This window comes from Pseudopipra pipra, chromosome 2, assembly GCF_036250125.1.
Source record: "Pseudopipra pipra isolate bDixPip1 chromosome 2, bDixPip1.hap1, whole genome shotgun sequence".
Taxonomy (NCBI): Eukaryota; Metazoa; Chordata; class Aves; order Passeriformes; family Pipridae; genus Pseudopipra; species Pseudopipra pipra.
The window spans coordinates 51,737,171-51,760,477 of NC_087550.1; the positions used below are offsets into that span (position 1 = coordinate 51,737,171).

The 23,307-nt window shown below is 41.1% G+C and overlaps 1 protein-coding gene across 1 annotated transcript; it reads left to right on the plus strand.

The window, feature by feature from the left end:
* Window positions 1-15,442: 15,442 nt before the first annotated feature.
* On the plus strand, window positions 15,443-22,406 carry RFXAP (regulatory factor X associated protein). The gene is made up of 4 exons (XM_064645587.1): window positions 15,443-15,489; window positions 17,216-18,044; window positions 20,663-20,770; window positions 22,175-22,406. Exons 1-4 carry the CDS (start codon window positions 15,443-15,445, stop codon window positions 22,283-22,285), a joined length of 1,095 nt encoding a protein of 364 aa, XP_064501657.1. The 3' UTR covers window positions 22,286-22,406.
* Window positions 22,407-23,307: the final 901 nt, after the last annotated feature.

Here is a 23,307-nt window from a genome sequence, read left to right on the forward strand (position 1 = left end):
CCTTTTATCATCCTTATGACTCATCTCTGTGCTTCTTCCAGGTTTGTTATTGCCCTCGAGACAGAAGAACCAGAACTGTACTGAGAAACTAGAACAGGAACACTATGCACATTATTTTCTGTTTTGTTTGCCGTTGCTTTCCTGATAATTTTTAATACACTATTTCCTTTTTGCTTACAAACAGAACAATTAATAATAAATTAGAGAAATAACGAGAAAATAGCCTAGATTATCCCTTAGCACCAGTAAGGTACAAACTGATCTTGGCATACAGAATGCAAGAGCAGCAAAGATGCTAAAGGTGCAAAGAAGTCACACATATGCTCATAACTAATATGAAGACCACTGCCTCCTACTGACCCCTGAGGAACTGTCTTAAATTAGAACTTCTATTAAAAATAATACTTTGATTAACCTTGAGCTTTTCTTGCCAGCATTTATTGCTCTATGGAAGGGCTATGACATTTCCAAGGGGCCAGTGTTTGAGCATATTTCAAGACTCACTGGATCAGAAGGAGATTTAAATTAAGGCTTTACAGTTCTCAGATGGGACAACCTCCTAAGGGGCTTTAATTACTTGGCATGGAACCTGGGGCTTGTGAGGCTACTGCTTCCTGGCAATGTTAGCTAGCAGCCCAGAAGAAGGTGCCACCAGCAATTCCAAGTTTTTTATTTGGGAGGAAATACTTCCATGCTTTATAATCATGATGATTAAGACTGATTCAATTTTGATCCAGCAAAAGGTCTTTGAATACTAACGCATTTCTTTCAGTTCAGTGTTTTCCATAGAGATTTGGCTGGAGTCAACACAAACACAAGGCACTATTTGGAGACCTGCACTGTGAGGATGCTTCTCAGAATTTTGTGGCTTTGACATTTAGGGTTTGAAATTTGAGCCATGACAGGCAGAATTTTAAGCAGGAAAACAAGGAAACGAATATGCATAGAGACAGAGTAGCATCAACTGAATGAGGGCAACAACAGAACTGCTATGGCTGTGCTAACAGCACTTTGGAGAGATTTTTATGGCACACATAAGAAAACTGAGAAAAGAGAAGTTTGAGAGAAATTTGTCTTTTGAGAATGACCAATGAAGGAAAAAGAAGCCAAAGGCGAGAGGACTTTAGAACTAGGTATGGGTGATCCATAATATTTCCAGTATCAGGTTCAACTTGATTTATTGAAGCTATTCAGAGATGCTGATGATGAAGGGAACACTTGCAATTCTTGGGCCTTATCTACAGAACAGACCTGTTGCGGAGAAAACGGAAAAACATTAAAAGTTCAGTTTGTTTGCATGTTGTTCTACATTTAGACTCACTAAACTACCCTGTTGCAGGTCCATCAGAATCCTGCAGCACTCACAATTTCAGGCATTCTTTTCTAAAGAAATTGGGAACATTTTCACTTACTGGAGAATCCCATGGAATTGTCTGAAGACAAATGTAACTCCCTTATCTTTGAGTCAAAAACATAAGTTCATTTAAAATCAAGACTAGGGTTTGCTATTTCAGTAAAAGCTCTCTAGACTTTTCAAGAATGAGGTGGGTAAAAAAAGGAAACTAATCCTACTGGATGAAATTAGCGTTGGTGGAGTTTCTGATCATATAGGGATTGTGAATGTCCTTCCTTCCTTACTGCACCACAGTTTACTTCCTGATCCCACAATCTCTGAGAGAGCCATACTCTACTCATCAGGAGAGCAAATATTCTCACATTTCCAGTTTTCCAAACAAGTCTTTTATTATTGTGTTTTGAGAGGGATGAGAAGTCTTGATTTATTACCCTTTTTTTTTCCCCCTTAACAAACAGATTTTCATCTGTATGTCTTTGGCTTTAACTTATTTAACCTATTTAACAGCTTTTGGTTTATTTAGATAATTTTAGCTTATGCTATTTTCTTATGATGATTCTTGGCAATGTCAGTTGATGATTCTGGGAGTTTTGGTAGGTGCAGCACAGAAAATGGCAGAGACAGCCTCTGTGTCACAAGAACTTCTGGGTAAGTACCAGACAGAACACGATCTGGTAGGTAGAACATACCTCACCCGCATGAGAATAGGGACCTAACACATTTTCTTTTCAAGACATTTTTGTTGATGGCTCATACCTCATCCCTCCCCTCTCCTTCCTCCCTCTTCTCTATGAAATACAGGTGTCTTTTCTACAATTAACCTCAAATATTCACAACTAGAGCAGTAGAAACAGTTTTCCTTGAGCTCAAACCTTTTAATATTTGATTTTGGAACATATTCATTTATTTATATGAATATCAGTATGGATCGTTATCAGATAGTGGGACTAGAAAATAATTACCTTTCATGTAAAACCTTTACCTTTAAAGGGAAAGCCCAGATCAAGAATTTTTAGAATTAGAATTTTGTCCCATTTCTTTCCTCTGGACCAGAAGTCACAGGATGGCTTTGAAAACCAGAAATGACATGCTGCAGGGGACAGAGAATTGTGTTAATGTATGTTTTGCTTTTTGGTTTCTGCAAGCTATAACCCCCCCCGCCAAGCCTGTCTGCTGGGAAGCCTTTCTGTTGGCATATGCATGGAAAGAGCAAGAAGAAATGCTACTTCTAGGAGAGAACGGAAGTATAAAAAGCTTCAGACCTTTGTGACCTTTGCTGGGAGACTGCTTTGTCCTTCCATGGCAAGGGCTGCCAGAACTAGTAGTGTCTTGGGGACACAGAAAATTTTGCCTATTTCTTCTGTTGTTCCCACATAATCTGCAAAACTTGTCCCTTACCCTGACTGTACTGCTGTGGTCTCAGCCTACTGGACAGTCACTACAGCGGCAACTTCTCTGTAAGGAAGCACTCTTCTTTGTAAGATCATTCAGATCAGAACATTTCAAATATATAATTGATTGTATATGAAGCTGTGGGAAACGACTGAGCTGTAGACAGCTTAGGCCTTGAATTTGAGCAGTTACAGCTACGAGGTTGTAAAGGAATGTAAACATCGAAGATGAGAAAGCAGAAAAGGAAGAAGAACTGCAGTAAATAACAGGTGTTGTTTTGAGAGTTGCCAGCATATGAAGGAATGCTGACCACCTATTAGAAAAGCAGCTTAGGCACATGAACAAGAATACTTAACCAATGAGATATGGTATATTTGCACGTGGACAGAAGAAAAAGACTATAAAACTAAGCCGTCTGTAAATAAAGTGTTCACTGCCTGTCGACTGACTGAGTGTGCGTTTTTTCAGCCGCTGCATGAAGCTACCAGGTCTTCTTTTCAGACATGAAGTAGCAGCATTATCTGAAGTACAATTTTGCATGAGCTATGCTTTGCTCCATCTAATTCATACCAGAGCAGATACAAGCTGCTCTTCAATGTGAAGAAATCTGAAAAGCCTGTGGAAAGCCTCAGCAGTTGCACAGAAGAGCATTATTGCTACAAAGCCATTGAACTTGTCTCCACAACTAAGGACATACCCAGTTGTCAACATCCCATCTCTGTCCCTCTCAGAGTTCTAGGCACAAGGACACCACAGGTAGCAGTGCTGCCAGTTGTCCTGCTGAAGGAAACTCCTGTAAGTGAGTATAGGGAACAAGTCAGAGGTGATATAAGGGAAGAGATGGAAAAGAAGACAAGTTTCTCCCTTCCTACAGTGAGGAAGATACAACCTTACATAACAGAGGAAGGTTATTGTCCCAAATGCAGGGGAAAGGAAAGAAATATCTACAGAACATGTTTCCACTAGATTTGGTTTGTCTAGTATATTTAAACAAATAACAGTATTACAACCACCTTCTAGTTAGTATGACTGAGCTCTGTGATCCTTTGATATTAATAACCTGAGTACTATCAAAAGTAAGATTTATGGTATCTACAGTTGAACTGAAGGGAGTTTACAGACATTACGATGAGAAGTGGGCATTGGATCACCCGATTTGAATCTCCAGTATTTCACAGACCATTTCACAGATGTATCACCCAGCTCCCCTTTTATTGTGCTATCTTGTGTTTGGCTAAACACATTTTCCAGCAATCTAGCTAGGCTTGTGTCATGGTTTGAGATAGTCCCCAAATCCAATTCCCTAGTTCCATCCCCCCTCCCACATCTCAACCTAATGTGAGATGGGCTTTTCCAGACAAAACACACCAGACTCAAAGTGGGGGAAAGGGAATATATTACAGTGACTGTACAAATAAATACCATATCACATTATACACATGATCACAAACTATCTCTACCATGACATATGTATTTACAGTGGATCAGGTCTCCTCTCCCCTCCAAATAAAAGTCCAGGAGGGAAAGAAGGACAGATCCCTTCCAGTCCTTAAGCAGCAGGATCTTCTAATGCAGCAGGTTCTGTCTGTCTTCTCCACATGCAGCAGCTGATAGCTGGCTTTCTGCCAGCACTCAACGAGGGAGGTATCAAACTCCCCCGGCCCCATCGCCTCACCCGAGGGGTCTTCCGTGGACTTCGTAACCCCAGACAAGGTCGTATCACCACGTCATATCACGAAGACACAGGGGGGTCTTCATGAAGGTCTGGTATCTCTTGCAGGAGACTCAGCTCCTTGCTTGCAGGGCCTTTGTTGCCCTGCCTCTCAGGCTGCCACCGCGGCAGCAGTGCGAGGGGGGGGAGCCAAGGTCAACTCCCCCCTGCATTCCATCTGGCTGTCCCGGTCCAGCTCCGGGACGCTCTGAGCTTCTCAGCTCCTCTCTCTCTGGTACTGCATGTCTAAAACTCTTCTCCTAAATAGGAGTCCATGTCCCTCTTCTCCAAGAGGGTCTCCAAGGGAGTTTGGGGAATCTGGTACAGTCTCTTACCCCAAACTCTGTCTCTCTGCTGCTCTCTTCTTCTCCTCCCTTTCCAGGAGTCTTCTCTGTGGTGCTGCATGTTGTTTCTGCTGCTTCTTCAGTTCAGGTCTTATCTCTGGCTCTCTGCCACCGTTTCTCTGGTCAGCCCCAGCTGCTGTTCTGTGCCCATGGAGAGAACATCTCCCGTCTTAACTGCAGGCACCTAGCCCAGCTTTATGCTGTTCCAGGTCCCTGCAGCCCCCCAGGCAGGGGCTGGGAGGGGGCCAGAGGCCCCAAGGGGCACAGAGCCCCTTCCTCGTGGCTCACAACATGGCCACCTCTTCTACCACCACCAAAAACTACAACTCTTCTCTTCCGGTCAGTTTGTGAGATGTTGACATTTCTGCAGGAGCGCCCATTGGGTAGAATTTCAAAACTTCCAGAGGTTTCCACCCCTTGGGGTCTACCACTTTTCAGCCTCTGGGGAAAACAAGGCCCAAACCACGACAGCTTGAATCCAAGAAACAGAAATCCACCACTGTTTTATTAGCTTAATCCAGTGGTTAACCAGCTTCACTGTTAAAAATTTGTGCCTAATGTCCCATTTGAATCTGTATAACTTTAGTTTCCAGAAACTGGTGTTCTGGGGGTTTTTGGTGTTTTGTTTTGGTTTTTTTTTTTTTTTTTTTTTTTTTTTTTTTTTTTTTTTTTGTTGTTTTTGTGTTTTTTTTTTTTCCCTCTGAGGTTTTCTTTATTTAATTCAATTTAATTTAATCCACTTACTATTATTTTCTCTTCAAAAACCTACTTATAATGATGTCACATCTCAGGTTTTCTTATTGAGTGAACTTGCGTCTCACTCTAAAGCTATTCTTGCACTTAAATCTCTGATGTAAAGGGTGGGGTACTTTTGGTTTATTTTTTTTTGTTGTTGTTGTTTTCCATTCATATATTCAATTTTTATAAATTTTTTCTAAAACAGAAAAGCTCATGTAACTTTTTAGTCATATTTCACAACGAAGTTTCACCAGTGTTCCATAAGAAAATGAACTTGTCTCCCTAAGTGTGAGTATTGAAAATGACATTTTTACCTGAATATCACAGTGTGAGATTTTAGTGAGATGCATGCATATTGTGACCTTTAAAGCATTTTCAGAAACTACGTTCTTGCAGTAAAAGTTCACCATTCTGTGAACTTGGCCTGAATTTCATGTTCTTAGTTTTGTACTGTGGTAAAGTACATTTTTAGAGGATGACAGGGACACAGCCACAGTCTGTAATTTACCATACCATATATCTTCATAAAGTCTGCAAATTTCATTAGCTCTTTGTATTTACTTCCACACCATTAATTCAAATGTTGAAAAATGTCAGAATTACTCCAAGTCCATGTAAAATACCACTGCAGACATTCATACTCAGTTATGACTCTATGTGGACAATTCATCACTGGCACCTGTTTAAAAAATTACTTCCCACAATATTTTCTTACTGTTTCTTTACTCTTCATATACTGTACTGATCTTAATCAGAACACACTGGTGTACAGCCAAATTACTTACCAAAGCCTAAATAAATTACATTTTGTACTTTTCTCAAACAAACATACACTACGTTAAAAATACAATTAAAATCACCCAAAACCCCCCAACTAAAATCAGACTCAACTTTAAAAGTTCTATTTCCTATGAAAATGAACTTTCATTGATAGTTGTTTTATGTTTGATATCCAGCTCCTTGATAGCTATGATTCATGTCTAGTCTTCACTACTGAAGATTTATATACCTGTGACTTACATCAGGATAACCAGTATATATTGCTTTGAGCCATCATCCCTGTCTTTGGCATATTGCTGCAGCATTGACAATATTCTTGCCTCTTGGAACAGCTGTGGTGTTCCAAAATTTATTAAAAATGAATTTCAACAGAAAAGAGATCCAGCTCCTCTGGTCTCTGGGTACAAATTATACAGGCCTGCAAACTTAACAGAATTTTTCTTTTGCGGATATTTAATATCCTTCTTAGTTGCTATGGAACTGAAAGATACTCTTAATTTTCTCCTATTATGGGAAAAAAGCATGGTACATTTTTCAATAAATTAACATAAATATTTATTAAACCTCTATTTTTTTCCTTAATAGTAGCTTCATCATCTCCCTTTAATAGCAGGTCTAGGAAGAATTTCTAAAAATCTTCAGCTTTTCCTTTATTCTATGTGTTGTTAACATTCTTAGCCATTTTTTTACATTTCATGATCATATATGCCTCCTTACCCATTTTTCATTACATATCATTTTATATTCACAAGTCCTGCCCTGGCTACATTATTGTGCCAAGACTGGCTCTAAGCCAAAATTGTCCCTTCTGATAGATTGGAACTGTCCTTTTTAACGATCTAATAAAAACTTCTTTAAAATCAACTATTTTCTATTTTTTCCCCTACGCTGTTTTGCTCACAATTTTTCCTGTGTTAAAAGTCACAGTCACAGTCCTATATGCATGATGTGCATCTTAATGTGTAGTACATATTTTTATGATTACTGTTTAGGGTAATCTTTTTTTCACAGTGACTGCAATTAGTCTTGGCTACTGGTTCACCAATCTTGTACTCTGTGATTAATTCTTCTTTACCATAATCTGGCACTTAATAGTATCTCTCATGCAAGAAAATTACTATGTCAATTTTTAGAAAGTGTAATAATGTCTTAGTACTGGCAGTCTGAGCCCTCTCTCGGTATTCTACACTTTTAATGTAATAGGATGATGTATTTGTTATAGAATAAACTGTTAAAAGATCAAAAGTTTTGTTGGTTTGCCTGGCTAGGGCATGCTTGAAAGACCATTACTTTAAGTACAATCGCTTTATTATGTGGGAGTAAAGAAGCAGATGAAAGCTAGACATGGGTTAAAGAGCAATTCTCATGGATTACATTAATACACTGGGTAGTGCTGGCTGTCTTGCCTGTCAACAAGCTACCAAGAAATTAAGGATACTACATACAAGCTCAAGCCTGCTGCCAGTGGAAATAGGCCAAACACAGCTGCAATTGGCCACGTCATTGCAAACATCTGACACACTTACTCTTGTAACAAGGGATCCAGGTCATGGGCGAACTAGGAGCACTAAACACAGTAAAATAAATTATTAGCCTTCAGGGATCCCACTGCAGTCAGTAGTGGCGACTTATTTTTATATAAATGTTTCTTTTTCTTTCTTTCTACAAGCAAGATGGATCTTCCAGACATTGCCTTAGTAAGTAAAGGCATTGTGATTTCCTTGACAGTAAAGCTTGAGTAAAAGAAGAGATTGTCAACAAATAAATGGCTTGTAGGTCCCAATTAATCTCTGAGTGGTATTGGCATAACTATGTGGCAATTGGCAGTGTTGACTTTCAATCAGAGCTGAATTTTGCAATTAGAAGTTCTTCACACTAGATAGTAAACAAATACATATAGGCATAGAGTCACTTTATTCACACTATTATAAAAACAATCTAACCAATATTGCCGGTTTAAAATTGGATGAGAGGGCAGACTGTAACATCTAGATTCTCTGGATCTAAAGATCTTTTGCAATACAGACAGTTTCAGGGGAACATAATGATTTAAACTTCCAGCTTGTGTGTATTATATATAACATGGCATTTGTATTTTTCATCACCACTAATCAAGTCCAAAATCTGCATCTGTGTACTCCTCACACTTTATTCTCAAAGCATTGGTCTAAAGCTACTGGTCGTCCTAATTTCAGTATAGAGAAGAATGAAGGAAACCCTTGGTGGAGCGAAGTGCCAAAGAGAAGCAGAGAGGAACAGATTTACAGTTTCCAGACTTTTGCATGTTTCTAAACATGACTTATAATTATTTATTGAGAAAAAGCCTCTGAGCAAGAATTACCTGGTCCTTAGTCAACTTTTACAATTACTTGGAATAAGATTGTCTTCACTAAAACTCTTTTGTGAAGAATAATTTATAATAAGAAAATAATACCACGGGAACCACTTTCCATAACATGACTCCTCCAAAATTAAACTGTTTAAATATCTAGCTTTAATAGAATGGCTTTGAAAACAAGTGGGTCCCCAAGGACTTTCCAACAGGCTGTTTATCACAGATGCTTCAGGGGCAGCATTCAGGTCCAAATTAGACATGTTCTTGGTTGCCAAGATGAAAGGCAGAATAGCTGTATGCACACAATACAAAGACAGCATACTTATCTAGAAAATGTTACTCCTGTACCCAAATACACAAGTCTTGTAAAACCAGTCTGAGAAAGGAGAGAATAAATAGTTTAGGCAGAAATTTGTTATTTTCTGAGGATCAAGCCATGCTTCAGTCCTGCACAGTGATAATTCCTTCCCCTCTTGCCTGCAAAAATGAATCCCTTTTGATCTCTGATAGACTGAATCTGATCATAATAAAGTCCCTATATATGAACTCCCATTGTACCTGTATTTGCTGAGCATTTCAAAGAGAACAGGAACAGGTCATTGAGCAGAATATAACAAAAGAGTTAAAAAGCTATGAATTTGACTCCTTTTCCCCTGACTTTCTGTGAAGCAGAGGAGTGACCTAGCAAAGCATATATATAAGGAGCCTACAAATCTTATTTACTTGCAGTTCTTAACATGTAATTTCATAAACCGGGGCATTTTGACTTTCCTGTCTCGGGGAGATTTTATGCCTCTGTCCTTCCCTTTCTGGGTGCTCACCCCATCGCTGCAGTCATGGCTGGGCTTTGTGAACGAAGATTTGGGAAAGGTCTCTACCCACATTTGTCACAAGCACGCTGGTGGCTAAAAAGGCCAATACAAGACAGGCACATCTGATTGCAAAAGGCGCAGCAGAAAGACTCCTTAGGTGGCATATTCTGCAAGGCACGATTCTTTCTGCGTTGCCTTTTCTCCTCAAGGGTGATCCTGCGTGTGTTCTCAAAAGAAGCAGCAGCGTTAGAGATGGTGTGTCTCCAGACCTCCCGGTTGGAGGCCAGAGTAGACCAGTTATGTTGATCAATATGGCCAAGGCTGAGATGTTGTTTCAGGGAGTCCTTGTATCTCCTCTTTGGGGCTCCTCTCTTGCAGCAGCCAGTGGTAAGTTCACCATAAAGTAAGATCTTAGGGAGGCGGTGGTCCTTCATCCTGGAGACGTGCCCTGCCCAACGCAGCTGTGTTCTCAGCAACATGGTCTCAATACCTGTGATTGCTGCTTGTTCTAGAACAGATGTATTGGTCACATAATCTGACCAGTGGATGTTTAAGATTGTTCGGAGACAGTGTTGATGGAAGCGTTCTAGGAGATGCAGGTGGTGGCGGTAGATGACCCATGATTCGGAACCATATAAGAGAGTAGACAGCACTATGGCTCTGTAAACACTGATCTTGGTACTTTTCTTCAAGTGTTTATTTTGCCAAACTCTTTTGTGGAGTTTTCCAAAAGCACTGTATGCCTTTGCTAACCTGTTGTCTATCTCTCCATCAATCTTACCATCCAAGGAGATGAGGCTGCCTAGGTAATTAAACTGTTGGACTGATTTGAGCTCTGATTGGCCAATGGTGATGTGGGGATGATGGAAGACTTCCTGAGGTGCAGGTTGATAGAGAACTTCTGTTTTCTTTAAACTGACTTCCAGCCCAAAGAGCTCAGCAGCATCTGTGAAGCAGGATGTTAAATGTTGCAGAGCTGCTTCTGTGTGGGCAACAAGGGTGGCGTCATCAGCATAAAGCAGCTCCTGGACAAGATGGTTTAAGGTCTTGGTGTGGGCCTTCAGTCGCCTTAGGTTGAAGAGGCTTCCATCAGTACGGTATCGCTGCAGTACAAAGAAGAAAAAGCGATTGTGATTCTCTTACTCTTTGAAGAATGGTGGCTTAAATAGAACAAATCAAAACAAACTTCTCAGCTTCCTACTGAAGAACAAAACAGAAAAACCTCTGTGAATGTGTAGAAGAACTGACAAAGTTGCTATTTCACGGCTTCAACAAAGTGCTAGAAAAGTGTGCAAAAATAGCTCCAGTTCAAGAAAGAAATTCCTGTTAATGGGTCAGAACCATCCCCTTCCATGAAGGGGACTTCAAGTCCCCTTCAAGTGTGAAATACATCCTTCAGAAAAACTAGACACCTTTGATAACACTTATATGTGAGAAATGTGTGGCATTAAGTCAGAAATAGAAAATATAAATTTTGCTGTCCAAATAACCACGCCAGAAGTAAATCTTCCAACTTTTGCTTGAAATGACATGTAAAACATACTTATGAGAACAATACAGGAAATATTTCACTGCTCAATTAAAGTGATAAAAGACTACTCGAACACAACTTATGGAGTGACTCCAAGGTGTGAATCCCATAGATCATGAAAGGGAGTCAATGACAAGAAGCTCAACATGACCCAGAATGTGTCCTTGCAGCCCAGAAAGCCAATTGTATCCTGGGTTGCACCAAAAGCAGCGTGGCCAGCAGGGTGAGGGAGGTGATTCTGCTCCTCTACTCTACAGTTATGGGTACTGCATCCAGCTCTGGGGTCCCAAGATAGGGTAGTGAGACATGGGCACAGATTGCCCAGAGATGTTGTGGATGTCCCATCCCTGGAAGTGTTCAAAGCCAAGACTGAATGGGGTTTTGAGCAGCCTGGTCTCGTGGAAGATGTCCTTGCCCATGGCAGGGGAGTTGGAACTAGATGATCTTTAAGGTCCCTTCCAATCCAAACTGTTCTATGATTTTATGTATGTCAGCACAAAGGCCAAAACACATGATCAATGTTAGCAATTGTTACAAAACAGGAAGGAAAAGATGCTGACATTCAGATACAGTTATGAGCTGCTTGGCAGCCACAGCTGTTGGCAATGGACAGAGCAGCTAATCTGACATATTTCCCTGCCAACAGAGGATTACTTCCCTTATCTAGAGCTTTGCTTCCATCTAGTTTTAACTTCCTTAATAAGCAAGGCTCTCCCTACTTCTACTGAAAGAGAATGTTTCATAGTCTAAAACCAAGCTCGCTCCTTTTTTTTTATTATTATTTTGTAAATTTATCCTGTTATTGACATTTACTGCCTCATAAAGCAGAGTGACTATCCCTTTCTTTTCTGTTATTCATGGTTTCTCGGCTATAAGGAGAGAGATATTGTTTTAAACTAGGCCTGAATTCAATGATTTAGATTGAGAGGGTATCCATCTGTGAAACAGGAATAGCTAGAACTAGCAACACTGACCTCTGCTAAGGTGATAACTGTTCCATACCACAAAGCCTTATATCATGACTCACACAGACTAGGAGACATTTCAGAACACATCCAAGGATGCTGGCCCTGCATGAGAGGAGAATAGAATGACACTGACCTTGCTCAGATGGCAAAAGCAATAATCACCCATACATTCACCATGAATGGAAATCACCTAGACTAGCAAAATGGGCTCCAGATAAGTTTTACTTCAGCAATTGAAAATTACATCAAAGAAACATTGTTCTGAGATTTAGAAGTATTCTAGTAATTAAAGTTGTTGAGAGCACACAGGCTAATAAATGTTCAGTGTGAGGTTCAGAGCATATTCTAACTCCTGTCCTGCACAGTTTTATTCATGCCTATTTCTGATTGGTTTTATTATATTGTGAATGTGAATGTTAATTTTATTTATAAGCTGATTAATTTATGTCTAATTAAATGTAAATATATGAAAGGGGAGACTTACTTTCAGCAGAGCTATTAAACTTATCTGTTTTCATGGGACAAATGAGAGAGGCCCTTATTTTCTTTCAAAACTTATTTCTGATGACCATTTTATGTCACACATTTACTAAACTGTCGGGGATGAGGATGAAGAAGGCTACAAGAAATGGAAAAGAGAACAGGAGATTTGTCACGAGATCTGTGGTACCCCGGAGAATGAAACCCCTGTTTGAAGTAACTGAGAATTTTAACCCCTATGCATTTTGGGTTTTTACTGTTATATTCAAGAGTCCATTGTATTTTACCCTCAACTGTACTTTAAAACAGTTTTATGAAAAATCCCTCTGTCCTGTACACCCTTTAATCCCTGTCCTTGATTGGCTCCTGCTTGCTGCATCGCAGCAATTTCTTTTATGGCCATGATTCCCTATATGGTAATGTCAACCCCTATTTCTCCTCTTATGGTCATTATTTGCATGCTCCTCCCTGGTTCCTCCTCTCTTTCTGGTGATTTCTACCCCAACCCTTATATAAAGACAGAGCTCCCTTAATAAAGTGTGATTTTCTGCAACCATCCCAAGAGTGGCGAACCCCTTTTTCCCTTTGGGACCACGTCACTAAACCCAGAATGCATATCCATGATGCAAACAAAAGTTCTGTTTAGTTTTTTATTTCCATGATTTGCAAAAATAAATTTGTCTGTAATTCATAAAGCCTAATGAGTTTCTGAAAATACTCATTTAATATATTTGAATGGTGTAAAAGAGGATGTTTATTTTTATAAAATGAAAAGTTTGATAAAATTGGCATCAGACTTTTGTACACTTATCTGAAAACCAAGCTTTAACAGGCTGACTACAGCAGTTTGAAATCCTTTGCTTTCTATTATTCATAAGACTTCACCACCCATTGTCACCTGGGCATTTGTATCAGTAAGCACATTGATCACTCTGAGCTTTGCCCTCCTTTGAGGGCAGATCTGTTTTTAGACTGCTGAGCTTTTGAATCTTTCCATGACTGTATCACTGTGCAATTTGACTTGAACCCCAAGAGCAGGTAGGAAGAATAAATGGGGAGTTTGCTAAGCAGTACAAGGTACAACAAAGCAGAAAAATCTCTCTTGACTATATATAGTCGTATTTTGATTCCCTCATCAAACAATGTGTTTCTAAAGAAATGTGCTTTAAAAACTTCGTTCTCAGCCCTCCAGCAGTCTTCATTCCCGTGCAACTTTTGAGTACCATTCATTCCTGTTTTAAAAACCCAAATGCTCTCCTTGAGTCAACCTGTTCATTTTATAACAAGTAACCAATATCAATAAGGTTACAAGATAATTTGCATTTAGATTATGTCTCCTTTGTAGGGTTATCACAACACTGGAGGTATGAATTTCATAGTCCCACATCTCATAGAAGTTCTTAGTATGGCCTGTGCTCTTACAGCAAATGATAAAGACAAATGCACTTCTGTGTAAAAGATAGATAGATAGATAGATAGACAGATAAATAGATAGATAGACATATTGAGTGAACAAAATTCATATCATAACTCATCAAATAGTGATAAAATAACTTCCAACATTTGAAAATATTACTTCAGCTATAATCATTAGTACTATCCTGGTCTGTAAGTAAGACAAATCAGCCTCTCCAATGATTATTACCTTCCTGAATCATAACCTGTATCTGTTTTTTTAATACGTGTTGTTTCCCAAGACAACTAAGAACTGGATATTAAGAACTAGCATAGAAATCTAGAATATTAAAATGAACTATTTCCCAACCACAAACAAAAGAGACAGCAGAAAATTACAGAATCCACTTAAACAACAAGATGTCAGCAAATGGACAAATGAAGTTATTAGATTTCAATAATTGTATTTGGCATCTCCTTTTAATTGCAGCTGGGAAGACAAAACATGATGCAGCTGAATGGCAATGATGTACAGACTGGTGTCAAAATTTTCCAAACATGACATTCCTCCCCAAAGAGCCAGACTGACAGAAGTGCAGCCCAAAGAAAGGACTACTTTCCTTTATTTCTTTTCCATCACAGATTTCTCTTTTCTGACCAAACTAGGCATACAAAAAAAGAAAGCATCAACGGTAGCTTTTTAAGAAGGGCTTAATTTGTTAGCTCACACTAATTTAATTCCTATTTATGTTTCTATGCCCTAAAGCAAGTAGATGATAAGGTTCTGGGATAAAAAGAACTGGATAAAACTTCACGTTGCAATACAGTAATAGGCTCATTAAATATAAAATTCATTTGCTAATTAATTAACCCTTTCAGTGCCTTTGTAAGGTACTGTTAGTTTTCTGCAGCTTTCTGTTGCTCTTTGTGTTTCAGATGAGGAAAATAAGAACTATGGAGTTGAAGTGTGCTTCCAGGCACACTCTCCAGTGACATCCCCATGCATTACCAGGGTGTCTAAGGCAGAATCCAACCTATTCTAAAACGGAGGGAGTTTTCAGCAGAGCATTTGGTTGGAAACCCTAACTCCACAAAAAATTTTCTCATGTAGCCTTTCAGTGCTTCAGTCTACTGGTCTGACTGGCCCATGACAAACTTATGTGTCTCAGTGGGGCTTCAGAGAAGTGGTGGTGAAGGACACAAGCAACTCTGCTTCCCAGGATTTAAAGGTTATCAGCTTTCCATTTCTTTTAATTAGTTATCATGTGGATACGTGCAGGGAGTGTGGCTGGAGAAAAATATTATTGATTTTGATTTGTTATTACTTTGAATTTTTCTTTTAATTAATTTCAGGAGCACTTAGAATTTTAAGAAGGAATTCTTTCAAGATGCATTTAAAGCAAAAAAAAAAAAATTATTTCAACGGAACTATAATCCGAAAAAAAACCCCCAAACATTTTGTGACAGCCTCTGTCTTAAGGAGCTGACATAAAAGAGATGAGGCAGGAGAAAAAGAAGGCTACGTGCAACTTTTGCATGTTTCGCTACAGGCACAGATATAAGGCTGAGTTCTAAAGAAAGCTTCTGGTAAATTGTCCCAGCATGGCTGTAACAGAGATGAAGAAGACACTGAGGCAGATGTGGGGAGGGTAAGTCTTCACTGACCACAAAAGAAATAGTTTGTAATTCCAGTTTAAACACTACAGCTGGGAGTCACCTTAGCCATATTAAAGTTGACTGGTGGGTCAAAGGCGATGAAGAGAGAGTTACTCGGTTCACTGTGATTTGCCTGTGACTATACCACATCATTAACTATTTTGACAAATGAAGGAGAACTGTATTATGACAAGATCGAGGGTGAAACGGAATGGTACAACTCTAAACAGCTTAATAATTTACCTTAATGAAAGGAAAAGGGAGCTGTGGTAATTGCCAGGGAATAAATGGAGTCAGCACTGTTCTTTAATATGGGATTAACCAATGCATGCAATGAGAAAGGCAAGAGCCCACAGACAGTAAGGAGGTAAGAAAAATGAAGGGGGGCAAACAGCAGGAGATCAAGGAGATGGAATTCAGTGGGACTTCTCTGCAGGAATGAGGAAAATCCAGTGCCTGACACAGAAAGAGTAAGTAAGAAGAATACTGAAGGTAGGCACGACAGTTGCATTACAGGTAATGTTTTTCTTGGAATAAAATGCAAGAGCTTTGCAGAGAAAAGGACAGGATTGAGGAGTGACGAAACATCTAAGATTATGGATACACCATTCACTTACATTGCAGAATAAAGAAATTTACTTAGCAAAAATGTACTTGGCAGGAATTGGGTGAAGATAAGTTTGGCTGCTCAGATGAACCTTGTAATAGGGAAGAAGCATCCAAACTGCCATCCAGAAGTAATTCAAAGAGAGAATCGATTTCCAAAGGAAGAAAGGGAAAGGAGCAGCATGCTGAAAGCTACAGGGGCAACAACAAGCTAGGGGAAACAAAAAGGCTAAGTGGGAGAAGCCAAACTGCATCACTTTGTCCCCCAGCTGAAGTGACAGTGGCTGAAAAGCAAGGACACAAGTACAGCCTACAGACAGCACTTCGGAAGATCAGTAGCAGGAATGTTTAGGTCTGTACAGACATGACAGGACCAGAGCAGGACAGGAGGCTGAGCAGGCTGACTGGGTGTAGAACCCCAGAAGATAATGGGCTAATGTGTATGTCTCAAGAACAGAGAGCCAGATGGCTGTGAGAGACAACCAAGGACTGTTGGTACTAACAGGCTGTGACAAAGATGTGACTGGAGAAGGGGAACATGTGGAGGTAGGGCAGCACTTTTCTGCACAAACACCCTTGTTCTGGAGATAAGCACAACACAGTACTGTGCAAGTCCAGGAATGAGGCCAAGAAATGGGCATGGACAGTAGTGGGGGATCAAGACCACCCAAGACACCTGAAGTCCTCCAACTCATTCCCAGAAAGATCTGAAAGAACAGACTGCACATGACACCTAATTTACATGGAAAGCAAGAAACCTATCTTCAGGGTCAGGAAACCTATCCATGAAATGGTATCCCCACAAGCCCAGGCGGCACCCCCAGGATTCTGAACGTCTTTTTCTCTCTCCTTCCTTCATTTCTTTCTCTCTCTCCCCTCTCCCTCACTCCCCTTTACTTCATCTCTTCCTTTCTCTCTTCACTTTCAGGCTTCCCCTTTATCCAAAACCCACTGCCATACGCCTATATAGTAGGTCAGGAGCTAACACATCGACTTCCATGCCAAGTGTGCAATTTACTAATAAAACTTCGATTGCTTGCGGACCCTCTTGACTTCTGTTGTTCCTTTCGACCATGAGCATTTACGAATCTCGGGTGTTCCCTTTCCCTTAAGGGTGGGACGTCACACCGGCCCAAACCACACTAGTGGCTGTGCCGTGACTAAAAGGACTTCCTGCTATCGTACGCCGCTGCAGCCTCGAGGTAAACCCCCTCAGACCACCCAAAGGGCGGTGCCGCCATTACAGCCGCCCCCGCGCCCCCTCCCTCAGCACGGCCGGGGCACATGCGCGGCGCGCGCGGCGCCTGCGCGCTGGGGCCGCGGCGAGGGCTCGGCGAGGATTCGGGGCGCCGCGCGGTCGGGCAGGGGCGCTCCGCGGGGCTGCTCCGCCGCCGCTCACGCCCCCGCTTTCGCCTACTCCTCCTCCTCCTCCTCCTCGCCGCCGCCGCAGCAGCAGCTGGCGCTGCTTCTGATGCAGCCGTGCGGCGGCGGGGAGGCGGCGGCTGGGACGGCAGGGGTGGCGCTGCAGCCGGTGTCGAGCGCCGACGGGCCGCTGCCGCCCTCCTCTAGCGGCGGCTTCATGGTGCTGTACGGGCTGGGGGGCCCCGGCGGGGCCGAGGCAAGGGAGGAGGAGGCCGAGGCCGAGGCGGCGGGCGGCGAGAGCACGGCCAGCTTGGAGGAGCTGGAGGAGGAGGAGGCGGAGGCAGAGGCGGGGGCGGCGGCGGCTTCGAGCGGCGAGGCGGCGGCGGGCGGCGAGTGCAAGAGCTGCACGTACCAGGGCTGCAGCGAGACCACCACGCAGGTGGTGAAGCAGCGCAAGCCCTGGATGTGCAAGCGGCACCGCAACAAGATCTACAAGGACAAGTACAAGCGCAAGAAAAGCGACCAGGCCCTGGGGGGCGGCGGGACGGCGGCGACAGCCGGGGGAGGCTCCCGGGCCGAGGTGAGGCGGGGTGGTCGGCGGGGCCTCGACCGGGACACCCTCGGGGGTGCCCGGGGGCTGCGGCTTCCCTGGAAAATCGGCTTCTGTCAGACCCAGGAATGGGATCTTGCTGGCCAGGAGAAAGGGCAGAAATGTGGGGCGGTGCTACAGCTCACTCTTCCTCCGGTTTGCCGGAGCAAAGCCCGTTTCTTCTTAGCTCTCTGACATAAATTGTAGTAGCGTACAGCTAGACCAGGATTCCAGGGAAAAAGTTCTTGCTAGAGGATGCTTCGCTGTGTAGCGCGTGGTTTTTTTCACAGGAGGAAGGGTGAAAGTATAGATCTAAGAGAGGCTTCTTGTCAGATTTCTTGCTCAGTTGATACTGAAATAAGTTTGAAAGTCACAAAGGCCGTTAGATATCAGGTTATATTGTATATAAGAATCAGCTGTGTAGGTTTTTCAAGATGCTTTTCGGTTATTATTTTTTATATTATATGGCAGTTATATATTTAGACCACTGCTAGTTCATACTTACTTTTTATAAGCTTATGTGTATTGTTTAGATGGGGAAAAATTGTCAGTGGGAGAGCTGATGGTAACGTTCGACTTTTTAAATAGTTTTTCTTTCTACAGTTACTGACACAGCCAGGATCACACATTTTCACACTTTTGGTCACTTGTTACAGAGTTAGCGTTTAAGATCTTGTATTTAGATGAGACAGAAAGAGGGAAATGGTTTTACTCTTGAAGGTGCTGACTAGTTTGTGCTCAAAGGGGCAAGTATAAAATAGTGATTGCCAGAAGGAAAAAAACACCAACTTACCTGACACTTATGCTAGAAGCAACCCTTTTATGTCAGCACAGCTGTCTCTCGAGTTATGTGGCTGGCAATTGATCTAACTGCAAACTTAACCACCAAAAAACTTATCCTTTTTCTGTTTTTCTTCATATAAATATAATAGTAACCATATTGGGTGTCACACTAAAGAGTTTTTTTGTGTAGCTGTAAAAGCCGGCATGAAGCAGGTGCATTAAAAAAAGGGAAGTGTACATGATGCTGCTAAGAAGTATTCTCTCATCTTCTCTCTCGGTTCAAAGAACTTGCTGAAATAGGTGTAGATTTTGTAGCTCTTAAGTAATGCCTGTTCCATGTAGTATTTTGGATTTTTTGTTGAACTGTGTGAGCTCTGAGCATCTGTTACATTCTGGTAGTTTCTTCAGGTGTGCTGCTTGGTTCATATGATCTCCTTGTTTTTGAATCTTACTGCTGTCAACCTGATTTGCCAGTTAGTGTTTACATGAGAAGATACGGTGAACAACTAATTCTGTTCAGTTTGTGACACTTAAGACTTGCCTCCTAAGTTGTTTCCTTCCTGCATTGAAAAGGCCTAACATGCTTGTTTTCAAGGAAAAAGTTACATACTTTTATTGTCCTTGCCCTCCTGTTAACCTTTTCTAGTTCTAGTGGCTACTTCTCTTTTAGATGAGGGAACAGAAGCTGCACACAGTATTCAATCAAGATCGAAATGAATTCTAGATTTTTATACTGGCATGACTTCCCCCTCTTCTCTCTTTCTTCTCTGATAGTTCATCCTGCTCAGTTTGTGAGCCGGGTCTACAGAACTACTTCCTGCTCAGTCTACAGAAATACTTTTGCTAGTTCAGAAAAAAGGACAGTATTGGAGGAGGGCAAAATCATAGCATACTGCATAGTGATGGGTTAAAATCTTTTGATCTGTAACATGAAATAGTGATTATTGCATTTTGGAAGAAAGTGAGCTTGCTTTTTCCCAGGTTTTGCAAATGCAGGTTGCTTTGAATGTTATGAAATTAAGGCCTGAACTTGCAGAATAAGGCAGGATATTTAGTCCTAAACTTAGTATGCTTTTTTGCAGTGGTCTCTGTTAAGACTTCACAAGATACTGTTGTCTTGTGGGGTGAGAGTTAGGTTCCCAGTAGATGTTTTCATTTTTGACTTCTGTGGACAGGATTGAAGTGAAAGATACTGGGATACTTTGTTCTTCCCTTTGATCCCTTTCAGGTAAATGGAAGTGTCAGTAAGTTATGAATTTATTACACAAAGAATTCAACATAGATTTAAAGTTTCCGAACCATTGATATTTTCTTCAGAGCGGATTGTAGAGCCATATGTCTAATTCAGGTGACTGGTGATTGTACAACAAACAGAATAAACTGGCAAAGAGAAAAGTAAGCCTGGGGCTTTAGCAAGTTCAAAATAGTGTTCTGAAGTATGTTTTGTTTTGGTACTAGAAGTATTGTCATACCTGCCCAGTTGTAAATGGTAAATATCACTCACTTTCAGAAGCTGGAGATTGAACTGTTCTAAGTGACTTCTTTTTTAAGAAATTCAGTCAAATAAATTCAAGGCTACAACTAGCCCTAGTAACCTGGTTACTTTTGCAGTGTGGAAGACTTAAATCAGCTGCATTGCTTCGCTGTGACTGGTGAAACGGTGAAAGGATGTGGAAAGAAGAGGCCCAGTCTTGAATAGATACATTTCCATTCCTGTGCTGTTACTTTCCTCTGCAGATTAGGAGGCAAATGTTCTTTACTCTTGGGATTTTCTGTATATCACTATATCAGAGTTTATAGTCTCACTTTCTCTTTTTCATGTGCAGGATAGTGTTGAAGGTTCAGTTCCTGTTACAAAGCAGAGAACAGGATCCATTGGAGATCGCCCAGCAAGACCTACTCTTTTAGAACAAGTACTGAATAAAAAAAGGCTGGTAAGTCTTGTTTTCGTAGAGGTTTTGAACTCAAAAATTGTTACACCACCTTTATTTACTTAACTGGCATTGCTGTGAAAGAAGATCAGTTTAAGATTGTTCACTACATGTGCATATTTTCAAATCTGAAATATGCTGCAGAGAAGATATGTGCCTCGGCCTCTCTGTGAAGAATACTAAGATAACTGAATTTAGTGATCACTGCCACATTAACTGAAGTTGTGTATTATGGTAGTAATAAACAGGCATAGTTATTTCTTCAGTGTAAATAGTGCTTATAGTATAACTGAGGGTTTTTAGCTTGTTAAACCAAAGCTTTAGGTAGAACAATGTATGGACTTTAGGTCTGATGTAAGCTTTAATTACTCTGATGTGTTTTAGAAGTTGTAGATATATCACACTTAAGATTGTGTATGTATGTGTTAATAAACTGTAAACAGTATGACTCATCTGTAGAGTGCATGAATGGCATGTGTTCTGAGTTTTTAAACGCTTTGTTGCTCCTTTAAAGAATTAGGCCCAATGAAGGAAAATAATTCAGTAGTTACAGTTTCTTTGGCTTCTCCATTACAATTTTCAGTCCTGGCTGGACTGCTGTTTTGAAGTGTTGGGAAATTCTGCACACTCAGTGAACACAGCATCATAGAATATCCCGAGTTGGAAGGAACCCATAAGGATCATTGAGTCCGAGTCCCTGCTCCTTGCAGGTCTACCTAAAACTAAAACATGTGGCTAATACTCCAGATGCTTGAACTCTTGATAGGAATGTGAGCTTTGCTGCAGAATTACAGTATTTTGTTTGTTTTTTATAGTCTTTTTGAGCTATCTGCAGTGGGAAATGTAGAAATTGGCTCAAAACTGAAGACACAATTGAGAGGTGTTTGTTTTCAGTATGTCATTAGATTATTCCTGTTTGTTATATTTTTTTTTTTGCAATATTGTATATTCTTTACATTATGAACCTGCTTTCAGGATGTGTATTAATGCTGCTTCTGGTTACCTGGTGGTGTCTTGAAACAGTGCCTAGATGTCTTGTGAGTGTGTTTTGTAATTCTGCATTTGATTGAACTCTCGTTTGGATGGATGTGCTGGTATTGACTGGGATACAGTTAATTTTCTTCACAGTAGCTTGTATGGGACTGCGCTTTGGGTTTGTGATGAAAAGAGTGTTGATAATGTAGTGTTGTTTTAGTTATTGCTGAACAGTGCTTCATTCCACAGCAGGGAGGGAGCAGGGGAGGGAGTGAGCAGAGGCTGCTGCTTAGTTGTCTGCCACGGTTAAAGAACAGCAAGGAGTAATGCGCAAATTAATTTAATGGAAAAATATTATAATAGAAACATAATATAGCTATTTAAAATATGTGAGTTCTCTAAAGTAAAGTTCACTTTCTTTCTTTCTTTCAGTCCCTACTCAGAAGCCCAGAAGTAGTGCAGTTTCTACAGAAACAACAGCAACTGTTAAGTCAACAAGCTTTGGAACAAAGGCAACAACAGTTTCAAGGAGCCCCTGGGTAATGAGAATAGATCAATGACCTTCAGATCAGTCTGGTGCTGAAGGAGGGATAGGATCTGTATTTTGTATAAATACAAAGAATCTCAATGTTTAAAGGAAAATGAAAGTTGCTTTTGTTATGTATTTGTATCTTGTTTGCACTTTTGAGGTTTTGAACTGTTTGGGTGTCTGCAAACTTCTGAGCAAATCATAGAATCATTGATTGGACTGGTTTGTGTTAAGGAAACTTCCCAATCTGACAATTCACCAGACTCTGGCAGTCATGCTCCCAGTGCCAGAGACTTTAACTGCTGGGACCAAAGCCCCTTCACTGCAGGTGGCTCCAGTGAGCTGATGGCTCTCTGCCTTGCTTGACTCCTTACAAACCCCACTTACATGCAGTCAGACCAGGTTTCCTTACAGGTTCGACCTCACGTTTCCTATAGCAGAGTCTCAGATGTCTCATTCCATAAAGCACTTTATTCACAGTGCAGTCACACAGAAACAGCCCCAGACGGTGCCTCTGAAGAGGGACTTCCAACCAAGGAACCCTTGGGCTTTTATACCCTCACAGTCTAAGTGCCAGCAAGTCTCGCTCTTCCTCCTGAATCTTTGGCTCCTGATGTGGCTCTGTGTCCACTCACCTGGCTAGTGCCATCGGACTTCATGCCCTTTGTTATGCAAAGAGTTGGCTTGGCAGTTCATGACCTCTTGGCTCCTAGCTAGAGCTCAATCTGCATCTCAGTCTGCATCTTTGAATTGCAGCTTGCAAAATGAGCTACCTGCACCAGATGTATTCCTCAACAGTTGCAAGGGACCTTAAAGCTTCCTCACAGGAGAGTCGCTCCATCCCTCTAATCAACTTAGTGGCCCTCCTCTGGACTTGCTTTAACAGGTGGATGTCCTTCCTGCATTGGGAGCCCCAGAGCTGGACACAGTACTCCAGGGTCTCACTAGAGTGAAGTAGAGGGGCTGTAGTGGGTTGACCTTGCATACAGATGTATACATTTGCATTAACTACTATCCCCTGTCCTTTTACAGATAG